The 24290-nt window shown below is 47.0% G+C and overlaps 1 protein-coding gene and 1 pseudogene across 1 annotated transcript in view; one reads left to right on the forward strand and one right to left on the reverse strand.

Moving 5' to 3' along the window:
- The window catches only part of LOC129528444 (immunoglobulin superfamily member 3-like), a 38619-nt gene that overhangs the window by 7186 nt on the left and 7143 nt on the right, over positions 1–24290 (reverse strand). The window contains exons 3-6 of the mRNA XM_055368841.1: positions 22899–23288; positions 15567–15968; positions 11887–12291; positions 682–1092 (exon numbers count right to left, since the gene is read on the reverse strand). Coding sequence (XP_055224816.1) covers positions 682–1092; positions 11887–12291; positions 15567–15968; positions 22899–23288 — 1608 coding nt within the window. The remainder of the gene's footprint in view (positions 1–681; positions 1093–11886; positions 12292–15566; positions 15969–22898; positions 23289–24290) is intronic.
- On the forward strand, positions 19094–20529 carry LOC129528176 (N-lysine methyltransferase KMT5A-like; annotated as a pseudogene).

The raw sequence follows: 24290 nt of genomic DNA on the forward strand, positions 1-24290 counted from the left end.
TTTTTTTCCATGGGCAGATCTCAAAAGGGAAATTACAGGAAAGTGAACTTTTCAACAATCAGAGCTGCCCAAAAGTGGAACTGAGGCTTGCAGAGTGAGTAGCTCTCCCTCCCTGGAAGCATTCTGGCAGAGGTTGAGTGCCACCTGTGAGGGAGAGGAATAAGGGCTACACCATGGGGTCGAGGAAGGGCCAGAGGAGGAATGATTCAGTTTGGAGACAGGAAAGGCTTGTCTGGGCTGGGCTGGGAGCTAAGGAAGAAGGGGGATGCAGATGCATAAGACCAGAAAATGCCTTCTAGGTAGGAACTCTGGGTGTGGAGCTGGTGTCAGCCCAAGATTCAGGGTGCAAACTGCAAACCCAGAAGAAGATTCAGGAGCTGCCATGAACCCTGCCTTGCCACATTTTGCTAACCACAGCTGCCCTGCTCCTTGGTGAAGATGCTATCCACAGAAGCAGGGTCAAGGATGCTTCCATGAGTCTGCCGTCAGCATCAGGACCCACTGCAGGTAAAATGGATGGGATTGCAGTGTGCTAGGGTGATGGTCTGTGTACCTGCACCCACACTCAGCATGCACCTTGCAGACAGTCTCTCCACACCAGCCCCACAGAGCCCCACCCACCCCCAGGCAGTCTCTGCACTAAACCCACTGGCCCAGGACAGCCGTGCCCTGCGGCCTTACCTGGCTGTTTCACAGTGACTTCTGTGCGCCCAGAAACCTCCTCTGCCAGCTTGTACCAGGCGTAGTTGGGGCTCAGCAGCCACTCCTCCAAGTGGCAGTAGTAGCTGCCGCTGTCGCTGACCTTGGCTCTCTGGAAGGTGAGGCTGAACAGGCCCCCCGACACATGCCTCTCAAACTGGAGCCTGGCTCTCAGGCCCTCCTCCTCCGCGTAAGTACCGTATTCGAAGGCGGAGTTGTGGGTAGTCTTCAGGATAAGCTTGCCGTTGGCATCTGAGGGCTTGTGGACGTACCAGAGCACCGCAAAGTGGGAGTTCTGGCTGGTCTGAGACTTGACTGAGCAGTTCAGCTGAATGGGCTTGTTTTCCACCAGGGTGAGGGTCCTCTTCGATTTGCTCACCTGCAGCTTTGTCACTGCAAAGGAAAGGGGAACACAAGAATCATCACAGACTCCCAGAAACGTGGCCCATCCACCTTGAGGCTCTGAGTCAGTTTTCCTCCAGCACAGTTCCTGGGGGATTTAACACCGACTGGCTTCAGTGTGAGGAAGGCAGCACGGAGCCCAGGCCACCGCTAAATACCCTTCCCTGTCTCCTCCTTGCCATGTGCCTGGCTTAGGCCTTCACCATCTCTCCCCTATCCACTGCCTGCACAGCCCACCATCACAGGGCCTCTGAGGGTGATCCTGCTGAAGTACAAATCTAGCTGTATCAGGTCTCTGCTTGAGAAGTTTAATGGCTCTGAACTACTTATGGGCTAGAGAGAAACAATTCCTTTTCACAGCACAAAGTCCCTTCAGGATCTGGCCTTCACCCAAGTGCCCTGACTCATCTCTCACGACTCACCCTCAGGCACCCTCCACAGGCGCACACCCCTGGTGCAGTTTCCCTGAGTGCTGGCCTTTGCCCTTGCTGTCCTCTCTGCCAGTCTCCTTCTGCCACCTCCCACCCTCACCCTTCTCTCCACTTATCCCTCATTCCCATCCCCCTGGGCTCCATACCCTTCCTCAGCACCCTCTATATATCTTTGGGCTGTGTGTCCTCACATCTCTCTCCCATATCCTAGATGGTGAGCTCCCCCAGGGCAGGGATCAAGCTCTTTCCACTCAATCAACCAGTATTTACGGAGTGCCCACTCAGTTTCCCACAGGATGCTAAGTGCTGGGGATGCCCTGAAGAGTAAGCCAGAGCCCCAGCCCTCATGGGGCGGAAGGCCTAGCAGACATTCTTATCGCTGCACCCCCAGAGCCTAGCACAACACCTGGGCCAGGAAAGCATTTGATCAGTGTTTGCTGAAATAGGTGAATGAGTGGGTGAGCGAATGAGAGCACATTGGAGAAACACGGCAACAGGTAATTAGAGGATGCTGCGGGGGCGGGGAGAGGCGGCTTCCTCTAGGGGAGTGAGAGAGAAGGCTGAGAAGACAGTAAACCACGGGACAAGGCAAAGCCAACTGCAATCCTCCCTTCTCCTCACTGTCCCGCTCCAAAAACAGACAAGAGGGCAGCCTGTGGAGCGCCTCCCCAGCAGCTAATTAATGACGATGTTCACCTTGCCAGTGGCAAGAAGCCAAGGTCTAATGAAATCCATCTTAGGAAGGTGATTTGAGATCTCACCCACCCTATCATCATTAACCTTGGCTCTGCATTCCCCCACCCATGCCTCTGATGCTACTAAAACTGAAAAAAAAAAAAAACAATTCTAAGTTCCTCTTAGGGAACTAATAGCACAAGCATTGTTTCACCTCCATCACTCTCTTCACACTTAGTTTTTCCGCCACAGGGACCAAACCACTTCCCAGCTGAGAAAGAAAGCAGGGGCAAGGTGCAGATTCCACCCAGGGACAGCAACCTAGGCCTCCTCCAACCGAGCTTGTGTGGAGGGCAGGGGCAGGGGCAGGGCAGGGATGCCTGGCCAGGCTCCAGCACTCTGCTGGTCAGACTCTTGTCTCTTTAGTCCAGCTCAACCCCAGGAACTGCATCCAGACCCAGGACCCAGCCCACTGGTTATGACCCTGGTCTGCCAGCTGGCTTAAGCTTGGTTTGGCAGCATCAAGGGTTGATTGAGTCCCATGCATCACAGAACCAAAACTTGTGAAAGCCACAGACTGCCACTTGGTCTCCCTGTAACACACAGACAAATGTTCTGAATGGATGGAAGGATTTAGCAAGCCAAGGTGTGGCAAAGTCCAATTCCCAATGCCATGACTGAGCAACACTGCGGAGCATCTCCCGGCGGTGAATCAGACATTCTCTCCAGGAAGACTTGTTGAATTCACAAACCCACAGACCTTCTCACGCCATCAAGAACACACCAGGCACCACTTAGAGAGAAATCCTGTGTGCCACGGCCCCACCCTCCCGGGTTCATCTTTTTTGTTAGCAAGTCCAATCTTCTGCCTTCTCCCTTCTTCAAATGCAGAAAGTCCTCTAGGGCACACTAGGAATCCAGGACAGGGTTTACCATTAAGCTCCCAAGCTCTGGAAGTTAGATTTGCGTTCACTTGCCAGTCGACTTTTCAGATTGGATTCCTATAATACTTGAAACAACCGGCTCCCTTTTCATTCTTTTCCAACCCAATTCACCGCATGCAAATGATATCTATATCAGTGCAAATGACACCACCTGAATTATCTGGTACTTGGCCAAAAAAACTGGGTTGTTCAGCATGGAGTAGAATGAGGTTTAAATGTATTATTAATTGGGACTGGATTATTTTTGCAACTGTTACTAAGGAAACCTCAATTGCTACAGTAACTGCATATGTTAAACTGGAATCTTGTGAGTAAACTTCTATTCAGTCACATGGTCTGAGAACAAGAATTCAAGGAAGAGAAATGTTCCAAAGCATTTCCATTTTTTTTCCTTCCCGTGTCAAAATATTGTGAAGTGTTGAGAAGCTTGAAAGAGAGGCATTTTTTAAATTTGGTGCATGTCTGACAGGTGGGCAAGGGGTCAGCTCTTATTCTATGCTCTGGATTTCCTCCCACATCTCCAGCGCATGTAGGACCTTTCCTGAGGCACAGGGGAGACTGGAATCTCCACATATAATTAAGGAGCCCTCCCATGTCCTGCCAGAGCCCTGCCCTGGGTGGTGTACAGCTTGCGTGCACCACCTTCCTCCACAGAGCTAGGAGAGCCCTGCCCACTTAGAGACCACAGGTGTTTTCATCTGCAAAATAAGAACAATGTCTCTATCTCCATTAGGAGTTTTGTGCAGACTAAAAGCAATTGTCTATAAAAAGAGTTTAGCACAGAACCTGGTATATAACAAACACCCAGTGAATTTTAGCTATTTTCATTCCTTTTTGGTTTCTGTGCCTTGTCCCAAGTTCAAAGTTCAACACTTAGATTGGGAGTTGTCAAGCATAAGTGGTAATCTTCCTGCTCAAAGTGCTGTTCTCAGACCAGCAGCACTGGGAGCTTGTTAGAAATGCAGACTCTTAGGCCCCACCCCAGACCCAGTAAGTCAGAATCTGCACTTTAACAAGATCCCCAGGTGATTCACAAGTAGCTTCAAGCCTGAGAAACCCTGGACTTGGCGTGTGAGTGAACGGGCTTTGAGAGGCCATAAATGCAGACGTGAAAGAAAAGAGTGAGGCTTGGTTAACCCCCAACAGTGAATTGGCAGGAGGAAGAAAGAATCCAGCAAGAGACAGGAAGAGGGTCCGAGAGCTGCTCCTGCTCACGCCAGCAGCTGCCTTCACAGCAGCCCCCAGGGGCCAGGCCCTGCTTTGAGGGAGTGGCCCTTTCTTTCTGCAGCTGGAGAGTTTCCTTCCCAGGCTTGTGATTAAAACTTGGAAGATCTGTGTTTTGTATGGTAGGAGAGGCTGTTGCGTTTGTTACAAGCCAGGGTAGGGTGGTTTCAAGGTGAGACAACAGGAAGAGGGAAGAACTCCACAGCGGAGACCAGCAGCAGCTTTCTCAGCCAGCCTACCCTCCCTTCAGATTCCACTCTGTGCGTGCTCTTCTCACTCAAAACTCATTTATTTCTTCAATAAAGGATTCCCTTATGCTCCACTATAGCTGTTACTGCTGCCTTACAACGAAGGTAATTTTTAAAGTCTTCTCTTTCTTACAAAATTCTAAGCATATACAGGGCAGGGACTCTGACCCAATCATTGTTAAACTAATCAATGAATAGTTGAATAAATGTGGTTACTTTTTAAAAGGAGGGGCAATTCTGATTTTGATAGAAAAGAGAACATTTCAAAAGGTATGTGGCCTCTGAGCTAGGCCCTGAGAAACAAGTGGAGAAGGAGAGTGAAAGGGCATGCCAGAGAGAGGGGACAAGTGAAGAAAGATGACAACTACCCTGTGCACTCTATTCAAGGAGGAGCAAGTGCTCAGGTGTAGTGGATGAGGTTAGAAAGGTAAGCTTCAGCCACACTAGAAGGGGCCTGCAACTTGTACTTGATCCTGACCACCTGTGGCCCTCAGGGTGCATGCCATGGATCTGCAGATCAGCATCACCTGGGAATTTGCCAGCACCTGTTAAGTCAGAAAAACTGCGAGTAAGGCTCAGCAACCTGCAGGCTCATGAGCCCTCCAATTGATTCTGATGCACATTCAAGTTTGAGAAGCAACAGCTGTGCTGCTGAGGTGGTTGCCGGTAAGTCTGGAGAAAGCGGTTTCTGTGCAGTGGTGTGAGCAGCAGCCAGAGTGGCAGGTGCAAAGAGATGGGCACTGAGGGAGGAAGACACTGCTCTTTATTAAAGACAACAGACAGTAATGCTAGAGATAGAGGCGGCCAGTGTCTGCGGCAGGAGAGATGTTTCAAGTGGAGAGAAGCAAGTCAGATGAGAGACAAGGAAAGAATGCAGGGTGAGCTGCATGGGAAGCCAGTGGCACAGGCGCCTGCCAGTCAAACTGTTACTACCCCTGAGTCCCTCTGTCCTTAACACCCCTTGGCTCCCTGCTCTCTCCACATGACCATTCCCTATTTGGGCCCTCAATGATCTCCTTCTCAGGCTCTTATAATTGGCCTGCATATGACACTCCCTCCCTCTCGGCCTAGCCACAGCCAGGGGATTTCCCTAAATGGCAAATGGGGCATGCTACTGCCCACAGCTGCCCACCCCACAGTCCATGACAGCAGTTCTCAATAAGGCAGCTAATTGCAAGCAGGTCTCTGGTTGCCATATTGATTTGGGGAGGGGTATATATTCAATAGAATAAAGCCATTAAATATGTAAAATCATATATGGGACAACTCCATGCAACAAAACTCTGCCTCGTGTCCTGTGTGACTTTCAAATGACATTCATGTGGGCAAAAATTATGCCTCTGAGCCTAGAACCTACTTTCATTTTACTATAATCACAATACTTTTATTTTGCATGGTTTTAATATATGCCAGGTCAGTCAAGAGAGGATTTTCCTTTGTTTTGTTCAGAATTGTAGCAAGAGTTACTCAGGACTTCAGAAACCCTGTCAGGATGGCAGTCCTGCTCATGGTGCCAAGTCTGATACGGTGACTGTTAGTGTGCATTTAGGGACAGCGTTGACTGTGACTGTGTCTCCTAGCATAGCTGTCCTGAGCATTTACACATTGAAACACATTATTTTACTACGAACTACTTTATTAAAAAAATACTTTCTTTATCCCACAACTAGGACAGTATAGCAAATTTTAAAGATATGATTAGGAATGTTATATTGTATATGAATTTCATTTCTGGGTAAAGGGAATATTATAAATTATTACAAAAATGGAGTATATGATCTGGGTATGAGCTAAAGTCCTAATTTCTGAGTTTAGGATGTTCTTATTTATTTAGCAAACTTTCATCTGGTCCTATGTGCTCAGCACTATTCTAAGCACTTTATAGATATTAACTATTTGGTCCTCACCAATCCTATGAAATAAATATTATTCCCAATTTTATAAAGACACTTGCCCAAGGTCACACAGCTGGCTTAGTGGTAGAGCTGGGATTCAAACCGAGGCCGTCTGGTCTGTCCTTGCTTTTAGCTATTACATATGCGCACCCTCACCCCATGCTCCCATGTACAAAAGGGACTTCTTGATCCCTGCCAGCTTGCCTGGGGGTGAACCCCTCCCAGACCCCATGCTTTAGTCATCTCAAGATAAGCATGCTGCTCCCACCCTCCATGACTATCTTTATTCACACTCTTCTCTGAGCCTGAAATGCTCCACTCCTCCTTCCCAACCTCCCACCCTCACCCCTACCCCATTCCCTCCTCACGCCCCCTGCCCCCTGCCCCGTGTTCATGCCCTGTGCTGGCTCTGCCTCCACACCTGTAATGCTTTTCTGCTCTCCTCTGTCCCTAGGCCTCCTGCCTCCCACAGAGCCCGCAAGGCAGGAATGTGACACACCCATCTCAGCAGCCTCACCAGCATGGCAACCTGGCACTTAGTAGGTGCTCAATGCATGCAGAGAGACAGGGAGGGAGGGGCAAGGGGAAAGCAGCAAGAGTCTGCAGGTGGAAATAGCTAATGAAGGTTACCCAGATGTGCCCTACCCTGCCTTACCTGTCTGCAGGCAGGGCAGTGACCCTGGCTCGTTGATGCCAATAGCAAGTGCCCCGGTGTTACCATGACAACAGGCCTGAGGCATCTGGGAGGGGCTGGGCTCTCATCTTAGGGCTCTTGCACTCATGCCCATTCTATCTTGGCACAGACAACAGGCAGAAGCCACCTGGGATGGAAGAAGGAGAACCCCAGACTCCCCTGAAAGAAGGCAGAGGCCAGTCCTCTGAGGGATGGGGCAGTCATCCCTCAGAATGTGAAAGGAGAGCCAGTGTTCACATGCTCTGGACTCATGGAAGTCAAAGAAAAGCCCTCTGCTATCCCAATCTGCCAGGTCAGCAATAAGAAATAGAAGAAAACCGATTTGGCAACATCCAGAGGGTATTAAATATTCATCCTGAGTGCCCATCAGTAAAATCCCAGCAGAATACACCCTCTGACAAGTCAGCTTTCCACCACTGGAGGCTGTCCTCATGGGAGCTTGTTTATGGCTTTGTCAATTTTAATAGCCAAACCAAGATATTGTCGTAAACATTTGAAAAATGAGTGCTGACATTTCCCTTACTGCTTCTGTATTTAGGGATGTGTAATTGGAGGGCGTTTTGAGCTAAAGAAAATCAGAAGGAAGCAAGGCAATTATGCTTTACAATTAAAAGAGAAAACTGATCAAGAGCTAACAATCAAATATGTGAACTGGCTGAAAGTCTTGCCTAAGCACCCCTTGAGGGGTCACACTATGTGATCAATGGGGATCAGACGAAGCTAGATCAATGGCAATATGACAGTGATGGCATTCCTTGAAGATTCTGTTGGGGATGTGCATACACAACAGGAAGCACACACAGGGCATGGTCAAATAACAGATCCACAAGTCAACTGTGCCATCCAACCAGAGATTCTGATGAATACTGATATGGGGGCAGGATCAGCAGGGACGAGTCTGGGGCACAGACCACAAAGAAGCTTGCTGTGATAAATGATATCACAGCAGTGGAAGGCTGATGGTAAATGGACCAGCATGAGTGAGTCAACAGTCCCTGGGTTCCTATTTGATTCTGATGGAATACGAATATTTAACACAATATTCTTTAAAACGGGGGTAGCAGGGGACACTTCTATGGAAGACACCAGAGCAGGGCTAAGAATCTATGTTTTGAGGGGCAAGGTACGCAGGGAGAGCAAAAGAAGAGAGGATAGCGCTGGTATCCCCAGGTCTTAGAGCCACCTTGTGGCAGAAGCTGGAAGAATCAGGAGTTAAAAGAGGCACAAGATAAAACTTCTACACCATCAGCAAACTGTGTCTTGAGGAACCTCTACCAGTGTCTTATGACCCCAACTTCCAAAAAACAAATTTAAGGATTTGCTAAAGGGGATTAGGAAATCAGGAGTGGTTAACCAGAGAGAGGAAACTTTAAATACAAGCATACGGTACCAAAGAAGATTCCTGAGAAGAAAAGCACTTGTCTAGAACATATAATAATAAAATTAGGGACTTGGACTCTGGAGCCAAACTGCCTGTCTGGACTTGAATCCTGGCTCTGCCACTTACTATGGCACACTGGGCAATTTATGTAACTTCTGTGTCAGTGTCCTCATCTGTGAAGTTGGGTAAAACGGTCCCCCTCACAGCACTGCATGGATTAAGAAACAAGGAACTAAGTTATTATGTGTAAAGCATTCCCAGTGGTTTACAAGAAATGCTCAGTGAATATCAGCTGCTATTGTTGTTACTACCAGTAACGCTAGTGCCATAACTCCTCCACATCATCAATCTACAAGGAGAAAATTCTTCTGTAAAGGACAGCATTAACTGAATGCAGAAAGAAGAATCTCTGATTGCATAGCCTTTAAAAAGGTCAAAGTCTCCCTACCGCAATTACTTTTAAACAAGGCACACCTGGATTCAAATCCCAACTTCCCCCACTCACTAGGTGTTTAATTTGAGGAACTGAGAACCTCTCAGAGCCTCTGTTACTTCATTTATAAAATGGGAAAGCAATATGTTCCTCCCAGGGTTGCAGTGAAGATTAAGTGAGATAATATACACCAAGTGTCCAACAGTCTCCAGCACACAGTCAGCTCTCATGTATTTTTCCACTTCTATTTCCCCAAAATCAATGCACCAGCACCAAAGTATACAGGAAAGAGTAAAAACTCTTATGAAGCTCTCTGGAAAATATTAAGTGCTAAATGCATAAATATTTAATAGAGGAGAGACAGTAACACTTAAGGGGATGCACTCTCCTGGTGCCTCAGCTGTCCTCTGGGAGTCCTGCATGGCCTCAAGCACCCACCTTTGCTCTTCCTAGCCTCCAAAGGGCCATAAAAGTATATTACTGTGCACCTTTAAGTAGAGGCCTCATAACAGCCCAAGTACAGTGATACTCATAAGTCTCCTCTGCCAACCACTGTTCATTCTCATTTTACAGTGAAAACACAACAGAAACCAACTCGAGACACCCAAGACACAAAGACAACCTCAGAGCAGATCTGGGGTCTCCCAACCCTCCAGCTACTTTACCCAGGAGGCAATTATGGTATAAAGGAAAATGTTTGCTCTATGGAAGTCAGAGATACCTGGGCTCCAATCTCAGTTCAAATCTCAGTTTTGCCCCTTAACCAGCTGGCTTGCCTCCATCAAGATTCCTGACCACTTTGAGCCTTGGTTTCCTCATTAGCAAAATAGGGATACAAACACCTACATTATTAGGTTGTTGGATAAATTTAAAAAAGAAAACATGAGTAAAGCACTAAGCACAAACCTGGCATCCAAGAGGTACTTCATACATATTTTTCCCTGTCTGCCTTTAGTAACACCATAAATTAATCCAAATAATTAGAACCTTCAATGAACTCATTCTGTATTCTTCCCTTAGGCACTCCAGTCTTAGATTCCAAGTAGTACCAGAAACAGGCAAATACTAGGGATGGATTCAAAAAGGCAATGTCAGACAAGGTCTTGAGGTCAGCATCTCCTCTACCTTCTACAGCTGCAGAACCATGTGATGGGCAATGCTGCTCAGAAAACTGACTTTGAGAGCCAGAGGGGGCCAAAAAAGGTGCAATTACAATCCTAATGTCCCACTCAATAACGCAGGCAAGTAGGTACGTCGACATTTTCCACAACAAGGGTTCACATAAAATGGGGTCTCTGCTTAACCTTCCACTAACCTGAAAATCCACTTAAGTAAAACAGCCTCTTCTCTGGGCCTCTTGTCAGTCAAAGTTTAGGCTCTCGTTGGCCAAGGGAACAGTCTCATCATTTATACAACTCACTTGTTCCAAATCTGGTACAGAACAGAACTCTGTTATGGGGTTGGAAGAGGTGAAGGAGAAACCCAAAGGTTACCATTATTTAACCTCATGTTGATGAAAACAACACTGTGGCCACCTAAAGTAGTCGGGAAGACCAGGTCAGGCCCTAACCATGGCTGTTAGTGGACAGAAAAATCCCTTTGGCAAGACGTTCCAACCATCTTTGCAAAGTCAAACCCTTGCCCTTGCCTGCACAGGTATCTGTCCTAGCCGAGGCATAGGCTGGGTGAGGGAAGGAACACAGGAGCCTACCGCCTGGGCTCCACCCTCCACCAGCTTCTAACCTGGCAGGAGACAAGGACAGATGGAGGAAAACCATAAGAGCTGCATGTACTTAACTCCTCCCGCATGTCAGCGGAAGAGCCTGATGAAGGTGAGAGTGTTTGCAGAAAGCCCTACTGACTAATGCTCTCCAAATTAATCCATCCTGATGATCCGCTTTGAGACAGACTCAGCCTCCATAGAGAAAGGAGCTCAAATTCAGGGCCCATACAACTGGACAGGGCCTGGGTGCAGGCAACATTGTGGGAGAAAGACAACCGGAGTTCAAATCCTGTCTCCACCATTCACTAGGTACATGACCTTAAGCTAGTCACTTAAATCTTTCCTGGGGTTGTTGTGCAATTCTAATAGAATAACTGACCTTCAGCACCTCATGCAAAGAAGATGCTCAATAGGTGCCTATTACCCTCCCTCTTTACTCAGAATTTCCTTGTCTATGAACAGGAGACAATGATATCACTTCCCCATAATTGTATGAGGATTACAGGAGATGAGGTTAAGTAAAGAAAAGGGCTTTCTTTAAAACAATTGGCCTGTGCATTTCACAAATGTCCATGTCTACAGACACACACATACACACACACACACACACACACGCAAACACACAGGTTAGGGAATTGTTCTAGATTAAAGGAGTCTAAAGAGACAGGGTAACAAATGTGATGTGTGATCCCTGGTTGGATCCTAATCTGAAAGGGAAAAATAAAGGGCATGATTGGGACAACTGGGGAAATGTAGGTGATAGAACTACACTAACGTAAAACCCCAAGGGTGTGATAATGGTGCAGTGGGTGGGTAGGTTCTTAGGAGTTACATGCTGAAGTACTTAGGGAGAAGTGTCCCAATGTCCACAGCTTTGCCTCCAATGGCTCAAAAACAACAACAAACATACACACAGAGGAAGAAAACAAATGCCGTCAGACAACAACTGGCTATCAAGGAAAGGAAATACAAGTGTCCACTGCATGATTCTTAAAACTTCCTATTGATTTGCAATGTCTCTAAATGAAGAGCTGGGAAAGGGGGAAGTGATGCTAAGGGCTCCATGCACACTTTTCTTTTTCCCTCACGTCTGCTCAGGCAGCATGGGCACATTGCCCACAGGTCCTCAGCACTCACCTGGCTGCAGCAGCCTGATCACCAGCAGGCTGGAGGTCCTCTCTGCCAGTTGTGTCCAGGTGTTGTTGTAGTTCTTCCGCCACAGCTCTGCCACACACTGGTACTTGCCTGCTTCCGTGTCACTGGCTCGGCTGATGCTTAGGCGGACGTTGTTGCTGGGCTCAGCCTTCTCGGTGGCAGTTCGGGTTTGGAAGCTGGAGGACCTGTTCCCCCACTGGACCCCTCCGTCCCGGGTGAAGGTCACCAAGTCATGGAACTCCACCGTGCCCACCGGCTGGAACCACCATGTCACTGACACGGGGACCTGGGCAGGGTAGTGGGGTTTGATGATACACTGCAAGTCAAAGGAGTCGCTGTAGGTCACCCCCGGTGCCCGGGAGATGGCTGTGACTGCGAAGCCCATTTCTGGAGAGAGAGCAGAGAGATTCAACCAGAGGAGGCATGTGGCTTTCTCAGGGCAGTATGACATCAGCAATGGGGCAGCTGGCAAAGCAAGCAGTGTGGAGCAGAGGCTCTCGGGGCCCCTTTTGGGTTCTCAGGCTAGTGTTGCTTTTACTATCCTGCTGAAGCCCAGTCCAAGAGTTTCCAAGACTCCAAAGAAAGGCCCACCACAATTCCCCCTGAACAGCACTAGCCTAACCCTTCCCAATGAGATCCTCGTGCATTTGCTCCTCCCCTGGAATTAGACATCACAATCCTCTCAGGGACTGATTGCATGTAGGCAGGGTTGCTCCTAGAAATATTGAGATTCCATGAGAAAACAGGAAAAGAAAACCCCAAAGCCAATTTCCTCCATTGCACAGGAGGAAAACACAACCACACAGCCCCAACACCTCTTTTCCTGGTCCCTTAGTGCACTGGTGCCGAGAAGGGAAGCAGATGGAGTCGGCCTCCAGTCTCTTTCTCACGGCCCTCATGAAATCCAAGAACAGAGCAGGTGGGGACCTCCAGTGGGGTGGGACAATTGTCCTAAATGCAGGGTTCTGCAGTCTCAGTGGCTGTGGGTCTCTCAATATTCCTTATTGAATGGGCAGCACTGCTAAGCTCTAATACTGACTCCTCAATATGAGTACCTCAGAGTTCCTTCAGCCGGGAAATACTGTTTAATATTCATACATTGATCACAATCATAAAGCTAACAGTAGCCAGTATTTATTGAGCACTATCTAGGTGCAAGCATGGTGCCAACTGCTTTGCTCTCATCATGCTCCACTGAATCCCCAAAACAACCTTGTAGAACAGGCAGGCTTGTCATCTCTTCCTGCAGATGTAGAAACTGATGCAGAGAGAGGTTAGATAAATTGCTCAATATCAAGCATTTGGTAAGTCAATGACAGAGTTAGTCTCCAACCACATGTAACTGATTCCAGGGGCCTTTTTAGGTTACTTTACCCATGGAAAGCATAACACGGTGGTTAAAGGTCCAGACTCTGGAGCCAGCAGCCAAGCCTTTGATACTTCCCAGCTAAGTGACATTAAAGTTACTTAACTTCTCTCTGCCTCTGTTTTCCAATCTGTAAAATGAGTCTCTGTGAAGATTAAATAAATCAGTGTTTATAAACATTACAAATAGTACCTGGCACATGAGATATACTATATTTTGTTAAATATTTTGTTAAAAAATGAAATAGAAATTTAAAAAAAGTACTTTAAACACTGTAATGTGAAAGACTGGACACAGGATGAATCTTTTGGCTTTCTATGGGGAGGTTAAGTTGGCAAATAGGTAGGTACAATTTGCTGAAAACTCTGGACCTTTGATTTGGATTTCATGGGCTATCTCTATATACCCTTTAAAAAAGTTTATGACACGGAGGCCCATCCTTAAACATGAAGCATCTCTGACAGTCACTGTGCATCTGTGTGTAGTAGGTGTTGCATGAGGGTGGTGTAGGACAGAACCTCAGGGACAGGACCCACACCAGGTGCTCCTGGCCTCACACCTGAAGGGGAGAGAGCTTCCCCAAGCAAATGACTTTGTCTAGTCCTGACACAGACACATGCCACAGTCACAGAGCACCCAAGCTGCTCTAACTGAACAGCTATAATGGCCCATTGTACATTTGGGACCCGCATCTAATTATACTGATATGAAAATTCATGTGTGTCATTGTTAACTTTAGACTGAAAAGACAACCTCAATTAATCTAGAGTGCCCTCCCATTCTTCCTTGTTTAGTCCTTTGGGCCACCTGATTATGGCTGTAACCAGAGGTATCTCAGTGGTGGAGATCAGGTGAACAGTGCTGGCCTCCAGATCCCAGGGCAGAGCCCCTCAGTGCCCCTGGCTGTGAGAACCACCAGACATATGGTGAGTAAGAAAAAACTCAGGGGATAACCTGATACCATAAATTACTTCTAGAGAAACAATCCTCACTAACTCTAATCACTCATTGGACATTCCTAACCTTCCAGGATGGTTAAAAAAAAAAAAAAACCAGTACTGGACATTCAAAAGTTGTCCCCCAAGTTCCATCTCACTGGGTCCACATAGTTGCTGAGTATGGACACAGGAACTGAGCTTATCAGGAAACGCAATCACTGGAGGAAGTTTCTAAGACAGAAATCTGAGCCATATAATTACTGCAAAAAGCAGGTCAATCTTTAGGATTAAGCTTTAGAAAACAAATGTAATTCTAATCTCAAAGGGGTAAGAAAATGGAGGACTCTGTCAAGGACAAAAACCACTCGGGGCTGCCGTCTTTACTGGAAGTATCCAAAAGCACCACCATCCCGACCTGCAAGGAAGGTGGTGACACAGTCCCAGGGAGTGGGACATAAAGTTGCTGAGGACAACCGATGTCTCCTGATAAACAGGAAGACCTGACATAACAAATTTCTTTCCCAGCAAAGTCACAGACTGGTCATTTAAAATCTAATATACTGTTTATATCCAGGCAGATAAATGTTGATAGAAGCCTCTTTACCCCAGTGAGAAGCAAATCTAATCTTCCTTGGTTTTAGCAAATCTCAAGGTATCTTTTCATTCCATGCTAATGAGGGAATAGCTTTGTTAGGTATGGGCCCCATCAGGTAGTAGAAACTTCTAGCCTTAGGCAAAGTATTTAATGTGTCTCAGTCTCAGTTTCCTCCATAAAATGAAAGTGTCTGTCACTTGGCTAGGTGGGGATTCAATGGGACAACTAAGCTTAAGTGTTAAGGATTAGCCAGGAACATAGTAAATGCTAAATAAATGACAACAGATAATTTTATACCCTTCTCTGCTCTCTTTCAGGAAGGCTGGCCCCTGAGGAGCAGGGCAGGAAAGACATGCCACACAGTGCTCAGCCACTCTGCTCTCTTTAAGGCCAGGCTGGCAGTGGCCATGCTCCTCCACCTGGGGCCACCACTATGGCTGGGTGGCTTCACTAACCTGGATGGAGTTCTGATAACATCACTCTCTCCCAGCCAGACGAGGAGTAGTCACAGCTTCCAGCTATTGCTATCCCTCAGGAGCCCCATCATCCACTGTGGGTCCCTTAGTCCTTGCTAGCACTATCTTAATTAATTAAACCCTTATAAGAAACAAAATAGATATAAAGGAAAGTACTTCAAACTGTATAGGTAAAAGACTGGCCATAGTTTCCTGCTAGAACTCTGACAGACAAAAGTCAGGATAAGGTGTTTGACACTGAAGCTGTCTCCATACCAGACCCTCTGCCAGTCCCACCGCTCACTCACCAAGAGCTATGATGGAGATGGGAGTGCTGGCCCGGCGCTCCCCAACAATCTGCCACTCGCCATCCACCACCCGCACCCATTCAGTCACATGGCATTCATACTGGCCCTTGTCCTCCTTCCTGCTGTTGAAGATGCCCAGGCTGAATGAGTTGGGCTGCACCTGCTCCATCTGGACGCTCCCAAAGCTGCTGCGCTCCCAGTAGGACGAGCCTGGCTGCACGGTGCCATCCCGGTCTAGCCACATGATATTGCTGCGGCGGTTCTGCCTGTCCACAAGCTGCCAGATGACAGAGAAGCGACCCTGCAGCCTGCCTGCCATGCGGACGCTGCAGGAGAAGCGCAGGTCCTTGCCCTCAAGGATGACGCTGGCATTTCTGGCCACCTCCACGGAGATGCTGCTCTCTAGGAAGAGGGAGAGAGAAACACCCTGGAGGCTTTATGGTCTCCACAGCGCCCTCCCCACAGAGGAAACAGGAGGAGGGGTGCAAATGGAATCATATTCAGGTACGGTGAGCCTCAGAGGGTCAAAAACACTCTGACCCTAGCTGATGTAAGCCCTGGCTGGTTCTGGGCATTGCTCCCTGTGGTTTTAGATCTGATAATCTAGGATGTTCTTTGCTGTGTGCAGAGAACTGTGATAACGAGGTTCTAAGACCTGAGCCTGAATAAGAACCTAAGAAATACAACATAGTGGCATGATGATTAGGGCATAAAACAATTTATTGGGTAATCTATTCAGCTGGAGTTCAGGGTTTTTCAAGTTGAATTTTCAGCAAGAAGAGTAACTCCAAAATCCTACTTCACTTCCCTCTTCCTACCATTCGATACTACAGCAGTCAAATAAAAGCTGAACATCCATAATGTGCCATTTGAGTCCTTCAGGACAATTTAGGAAATATGAAAAAAAAAACTGACAGTAAGTATTTGGATGATAACGTGTGCTTAAGTGTGGGTAATAAGGGAGCACAGATGGTCTAGTTTCGCAGAGTGCATGAGGAGCAGGCTTTCATTCTTTCATTAACACACAGGAAGAAAACAAAGCCAGCAGCTCGTCATCCACCACTCTCCCGCCTGTCCAGTCAGCCCTGGGGCTCCTTTGCTCTCTTTCTAGAAACATTCGGCCAATCAAAAGTTTGGGATAAGGATTCCACTCCCTTCTCTGTCTCATCTAGCCTCTGCTGCTCACTTAACTATCTGAATTCACTCAATCAAATTATTTAAACTCGACATGCCTCAGCCTCTTCTTCTGTAAGACAGGTAGAGAGCCACCTTTAATTGTAGAATTCTTTAAATATTAAAAAGTAAATGAGATGATGCGTATAGATTCACCTAACACATAGTAGGTTTTCAAAAACTGGTCATCATGATCATGATTAATTTTACTATTCCACATAACTCTTTGTTTTTATAAACATCACAGATAGCCTAATATGTTTTAATTATGCCTGTAGTATTTTGTATAATTATCTATATTGAGTTCAGAAGGTCTGTAAGTATTAAAGAACACAAAGTAACTAATTTGGCTCCAATTTTGGGGTACCACCCACATTAAATACATGCAATAATTTAAACCAATTAATTAAATCAAATCCCAGATTTTAAGACGCACACCCAATTACCAAGAGAAAACACACACATACACATAACAATGCATTTGAATCAAATCTTTTCTCTCCTTTATTTCCCCAACAAGCAGAAACAAAGACGAGCACTGAGCCTCAAAATGTAGCTCTTATTATAGTGAGGATGCCTGCTAGCCATTCTGGATGTGCTTGTTTTATGTGAAAAATAAAAGGTCTGGATGGGGCAGGGAATAGCAATTTTCCCAGGAGGGCAACCTCCCCCAGGAGTCATACCAGGATGATTCATAGAGATAATCAGGCTCCTGAACAGTCACCATCTATAGCACTAATGGTTAAGGGGATGCATTTGGAGACTTCCTAACTCTGTAATCCTGTGGTTCTTCCTTAACCTACCAAAGCTCCAATTTCTCATGTGAAAAATTGAGATACTAATAGTGCCTACTTCTTAGGGCATGACATTGACAGGATTAGATGAGGTAATTATTTTTCATCATCATTAATAACAACAATATTCCTCTTTAGATTAAAGACTCATCCCCACTGTTACCAATTCAAAATAAGGGATTAAAAGGGCAACTGCAGCATCAAGGAAGAAAATCCTTTCACTTGTCTTAAGTAGGAGAATGACTTGCAGGACCTTACTCTCATCCCCTACTGTCATCCCAGTGGACTCTTACGCAAGTCCTAGCTCATTTATTGAAAGGGCTACTGTTTGGTGGTGCTCTGTTGCTTGAGCAAGCCTGGAAACCCACATAGTTAGAATGTGGGGCTACAAGAAGAAATGCTATTTTATTACAGCAGCTGAGGCAAAGGCAACTACAGACCTGGTGCCTCACTGCCCACTAACACTATTTACAAGAATCTCCAGGCCTGAGAAAAGGCAGCCGACAATTTTAAACTCTCTGGATTAAGTGAAAACTAGGACAGAACTAATAAAAATCTGAGTACACATTCGCAAATGAAATTTCAAATCAGGAAGTTGATGGTGTAGCACAGGCTAAGCGCAGGGCGGTGGGTGTGGAGTTAGAAGCAAATATTTCCTAATGCAATGCAAGCTCAACCACTAACTGAACAATCAGCTCTGTCACTTCCTGTGTGGTGCTCTGATTTCTTCATTCATTCGATGGATATCATATTGGCCTCTACGAGGATTTGAGAGGTGGGAGCGGAGAAGATGATATATGCAGAAGCACTTTGGTCTCTTAGGAGGAAAAGCGCCATTAAAATCCAAGGCATTATCACCATTATCGATGTGATTGTTGTTGTTCTTCAGCCGACTTACCCAAGTGGCCTTGGGACAGGATCTGGTGGTGCTGGGGGATTTTAACTACCCAGTTATCTGCTGGAAAAGCAATATAGCAGGCCACAGATAATCAAACCAGTTCTCAGAAGGGGTTGGGGGAAATCTTAGTACAAAAAATATAGGAAGTAAACAGCGTGGCTGCCCTTCACTTGATCCTTAGAAAACAATGAGGAATTAGTTGCAGATTTAAAAGTAGAGAGTCCGTGGTTAAGGCAAGCACAGACTGACAGGAAAATAGTAAAGACAGTGGGCATTCAATTCAATAATTTCAGTTGTACGGTATTCAGCGAGCACCTACTCTATGCAAAGCACCATGCTAGGCATTGCAGGGCGGAAAAGGCTAAGAAACAAAAGAATTTCAAGATAATTAGGTGGAGCGGGCGAGCGGGCGGGCTGCTGAGGACGCACCGCCTGCGCCTCCCTCCCTGCGTGCCTCACCCCGGGCGGCCCGGGGCTGCCGCGGTGCGCGGGTGCCGGGCCCTGCCTTGCCGGCCACGGGGGAAGGGGGCGCCATGGGGCGCTGCCGGCCCTTCCCCGGGGCGCCGCGGCAGCGCTGGTGGCGGCGGCAGCAGCAGCGGCAGCGGCAGCGGTGGTGGCCCGGTAGCGGCGGCGGCTAGGGCGCGGGGCGCGCTGCCATGGGCCTGGCCGGGCTGCAGGCAGGAAGATGTCCAAGCCCCGCGCGGTGGAGGCGGCGGCGGCGGCGGTGGCGGCGGCAGCGACGGCCCCGGGCCCGGAGATGGTGGAGCGGAGGGGCCCGGGGAGTTCCCGCACGGACGGGAGAACGTATTTACCGGGCAGTCAAAGATCTATTCCTACATGAGCCCGAACAAATGCTCTGGAATGCGTTTCCCCCTTCAGGAAGAGAACTCAGTTACACACCACCAAGTCAAATGCCAGGGGAAACCATTAGCCGGAATCTACAGGAAACGAGAAGAGAAAAGAAATGCTGGGAACGCAGTACGGAGCGCCATGAAGTCCGAGGAACAGAAGATCAAAGAAGCCAGGAGAGGTCCCCTGGTACCTTTTCCAAACCAAAAATCTGAAGCAGCAGAACCTCCAAAAACTCCACCCTCATCTTGTGATTCCACCAATGCAGCCATCGCCAAGCAAGCCCTGAAAAAGCCCATCAAGGGCAAACAGGCCCCCCGAAAAAAAGCTCAAGGAAAAACGCAACAGAATCGCAAACTTACGGATTTCTACCCTGTCCGAAGGAGCTCCAGGAAGAGCAAAGCCGAGCTGCAGTCTGAAGAAAGGAAAAGAATAGATGAATTGATTGAAAGTGGGAAGGAAGAAGGAATGAAGATTGACCTCATCGATGGCAAAGGCAGGGGTGTGATTGCCACCAAGCAGTTCTCCCGGGGTGACTTTGTGGTGGAATACCACGGGGACCTCATCGAGATCACCGACGCCAAGAAATGGGAGGCTCTGTACGCACAGGACCCTTCCACGTGCTGCTACATGTACTATTTTCAGTATCTGAGCAAAACCTACTGCGTGGATGCAACTAGAGAGACAAATTGCCTAGGAAGACCGATCAATCACAGCAAATGTGGGAACTGCCAAACCAAACTGCACGACATCGACGGCGTACCTCACCTCACCCTCATCGCCTCCCAAGACATGGCGGCTGGGGAGGAGCTCCTGTATGACTATGGGGACCGCAGCAAGGCTTCCATTGAAGCCCACCCGTGGCTGAAGCATTAACCGGTGGGCCCCGCGCCCTCCCCGCCCCACTTTCCCTTCTTCAAAGGACAAAGTGCCCTCAAAGGGAATTGAATTTTTTTTTACACACTTAATCTTAGCGGATTACTTCAGATGTTTTTAAAAAGTATATTAAGATGCCTTTTCACTGTAGTATTTAAATATCTGTTACAGGTTTCCAAGGTGGACTTGAACAGATGGCCTTATATTACCAAAACTTTTATATTCTAGTTGTTTTTGTACTTTCTTTTGCATACAAGCCGAACGTTTGTGCTTCCCGTGCATGCAGTCAAAGACTCAGCACAGGTTTTAGAGGAAATAGTCAAACATGAACTAGGAAGCTAGGTGAGTCTCCTTTCTCCAGTGGAAGAGCCAGGACCTTCCCCCTGCACCCCCGACATCCACGGACGGGGTGTGAGGAAGACGCTGCCTCCCAATGGCCTGGACGGGATGTTTCCAAGCTCTTGTTCTCCTAACGTCTCGACAGGCGCTCACTGAAGTGTATGAATATTTTTTAAAAAGGTTTTTGCAGTAAGCTAGTCTTCCCCTCTGTTTTCTCGAAAGCTTACTGAGCCCTTGGCCCCAAGCACGGGCCGGGCATAGATTTCCTCTTCCACAAGCTGCCGCTTTTCTGGGCACCTTGAAGCATCAGGGCGTGAAATCAAACTAGATGTGGGCAGGGAGAGTGTTGCTTACCTGCCCTGCTGGGGCAGGGTTTCCTGAAACTAGGTTAATTCTTTATAGAAATGTGAACACTGAATTTATTTTAAAAATAATAATAAAAATTAAAAATAATTAAAAAAAAAACCACAGAAAACAACTTACATGTATACAGGTCTTGAAGTGAGTGAAGTGGCTGCTTTTTTTTTTTTTTTTTTTTTTTTTTTTTTTTTTTTTTGCTTTTTTTGGCTTTTTGTAGAAGAGATTGAGAATGGTACTCTAATCAAAAATAAAGTTTTGTAGTGGAACCAGAGATTACTTACCTGACATCCACCCCCATTCCCCCTCATCCTGCTGGGGTTGAAAGTTCCAGACCTGCTGTCGAGGCCTTGTGTTTGTCAGATACCCAGTGTCCTCCTGCAAGGATGCAACTGAGCTGAGGTGTGAGCCTAGGAGCCCAGGACCCCTGACCCCAGCCACTGCTGCCAGCCTCAGAAAGGCACCCAGGTGTGCAGGGGAGCACACAGGGCCCGGCAGCCCCCAGGAATCAAGGATAGGGCTAAGGTTTTCACCTTAACAGTGAAGGCAGGAGAAATAGGTGGCTGCTTCCTCCCGCCCTTCACAGAACTGATTCTCACACACTGTCCCTTCAGTCCAGGGGGCCGGGGCTCAGGAGCCATGACCTGGTGTCTCCTGCCCACCCTGGTCCCAGGTAAATGTGAATGGAGACAGGTATGAGAGCCTGTCCTCATCTTTGATTTTCCCCCCAACCCCACCTCGGGCCTTACGACGGTGTTACCTAAGAAAGTCTTCCCTCCCACCCCCTCCCCCATGCTAGCCTGGTCAGTGGTCAGCAAATTGGAAGAGGATCCGACGGGAGTATAAATGTGAGACACAATGTCTTGATTATACCTGTTTGTGGTTTAGCTTTGTATTTAAACAAGGAAATAAACTTGAAAATTATTTGTCATCATAAAAATGAAACAAATTAAAATATGTATTGCCAGGAAAAAAAAGATAATTAGGTATGTGTGTGCATGGTTTTTAACAAAATAATAATAAGCATAAAAGAAAATAATCCAGTTGATGAGAAAAGAAGAAAAGACTGACAAGAGGACCCCTATGGCTACTTTTTACTTCACACTTGAAGAGAAATATTTTAAATATTAAAACATATAAATAAAAAGTAAAGGAAATTATTACAAGGCTCAGAGAAAGAATAGTTTTAGCAGCTGAGAAAAGGTTAAAGGTTAGTCTTAAAACTTTACCACTTGTTTAAAATCAGAGCATCATAGGTTTTTATTCTCTTTACTAAAAACAGAACTATGGGAGAATGAGATTAATAAGAATATCTTGATACTATGAATGTTTAAACACAACACAAGCAAACACCGGTAGTTTCTGGAATCCCTAGCAATGGCCACTACCCACCCACACAAGGCCAGTCTACATGAAGGCTGGGAGCCCACTGAGGCAGCCTCAGAAATCAGCTAAGCTTAAAAGGCTATGCTCCAGGAAGATGTGAGAGGTCCCATCCACTGACTTTTAGAAACACAATTTCAACAGGGAAAAGCCATTTAGGGAAATGCCAGCCTTTATACCTGAAAAACCCAGATGGCAAATCCTTAATAATGCACTTTATGATTTAAAATCCTCCCATAAAAGACCAGCTCTCCTTAAGTGAGATTTCAAGGCAGGCATCTATCTACCCACTTCTTCTGGGACTTGATTCCCACACAAGAGCAAACAGCTTTCTGGGATTCCTGGTTTCCCTCCAAGCTGAGCTGGCACTGCTTGTGTATGCACAGGGCTGCTAGCAATCAGATAGGCCTATGCCCAGCCCTATCTGGGCACCCTGATCCTGGACACCCCTGATCCTGATCCTCTGCTATGGGGAGACTGCTAAATGTAGGCAGGTGGGCTACAACAGGGAAGAGAGGCTCAACGGTTTTTCCCCCAGCTCTGCATTAACCTCGAGGGTTCCATCTGTCTCCCCTCACCCTCACCACACTATTCTCTCTCCCCCTACCTCTCCTAAATGATGCTGAGCCAAAGGAGAAGAAAGCAGCACATCTCTCTACTTACCGAGGGGGAGGACTATGATGGGGATGTTCTTGGGACGCTTGCTCTCCTTATCAATGAATTCCCCCGTCACGGTTTTCTCTCGCTCAGTCACCCAGCAGTTGTATTTCCCTCTATCTTCCTGGCGGAGGTGGTAGATCTTCAGCACAAAGACGCTGTCGCTCTCTTTGGCCACGTTAAGCTGTCCCCTGGCTTCCCGGTGAGCAAATTCGCTGTTGAGGACAGGCACAGCGTTAGGGCCTATGGTGGCGATGAGCGAGCTGTTGAAGGCCCAGGAGACAGCAAAGTAACGGTCGGGAACATTCTGAGCCTCCAGGATACATCTGAACTCCACCGGCTCGCCCACCGTGTGCAGCCGCTTCTCTGTTTCCAGCCAGAGAAACTTCTCTGTTTCTCTCTTTGTCTGAGAGAACAATTAAGAAAAGAGACACATTCTGGGTGAATGAGGGCCCCAGCCAACTAAACCACATTAGCACATTCCCACTATCCTTCCTCTTCTTTACAATACTAATTGCGGGGAGGACCACAGCACTTGGCTTGAGAGTAAAATCCAACTCAGACCCAGGTTATCTGAGGTCCAGAGAAACGCCTGAATATCACAGACAGAATTCAAAACTACTTCAGCCCAGACGGTCTAAGCAAACTGTTACCCCAGTTAAACCAATGGGGCTCAGTCTGAAGCTTTAGATGTCTTGCATGAGACCCCCAGTTCAGTGAGAAGCTACTAATATCACTCAAATGGTGGATTACAAATATCTAGCCTTGATATATGCACCCAGAACTCTATTTAAGCAACAGCATTATAAACATTTTCAGCAGATATTGTAAGACTTACCCCACTGAGGTCTGTGGGAAAAAATTACAGAGTGGCCTAGGTGCTGGCCCAATCCTAACAAATGCTCAAAGATTAAAATTCCCTCTCTACCCCCCGCCATGTGAATACTAGAAATAAGATGTAGCTATGACAAAACCCTAACAGAATTACATAGAAAAAATAAAAACTAATGTCTGTTCACTAGTTTACCACCTGTCAGATCAAATCTTTAGGCAGATTTCAATGGAAGTAGGTACTTTCCCACTGAAGTACCTACTAAGTACTTACTTTAGTAGGAAAGTACCTACTTTAGTGGGAAAGTACCTACAAAGTACTCACGCCTGGTTAAACCTTAGTAGGTACTTTCCCACTTAGGAAGTACTTAGTAGGTACTTTAGTAGGAAAGTACCTACTTCTGCTGAAAGCCAGACAGCCTCTGAAATGATTACTAAACCCAAGCAGCCTCCAAAGAGCTAGGTGTTTTTTAAATTTTTATTTATTTACTTATTTATTGTGACAGGGTCTTGCTCTGTTGCCCAGGCTGGAGTGTAGTGGCATGATCATGGCTCACTGCAGCCTCG

The sequence above is a fragment of the Gorilla gorilla genome, chromosome 17 (genome assembly GCF_029281585.2).
Source record: "Gorilla gorilla gorilla isolate KB3781 chromosome 17, NHGRI_mGorGor1-v2.1_pri, whole genome shotgun sequence".
Classification (NCBI taxonomy): Eukaryota; Metazoa; Chordata; class Mammalia; order Primates; family Hominidae; genus Gorilla; species Gorilla gorilla.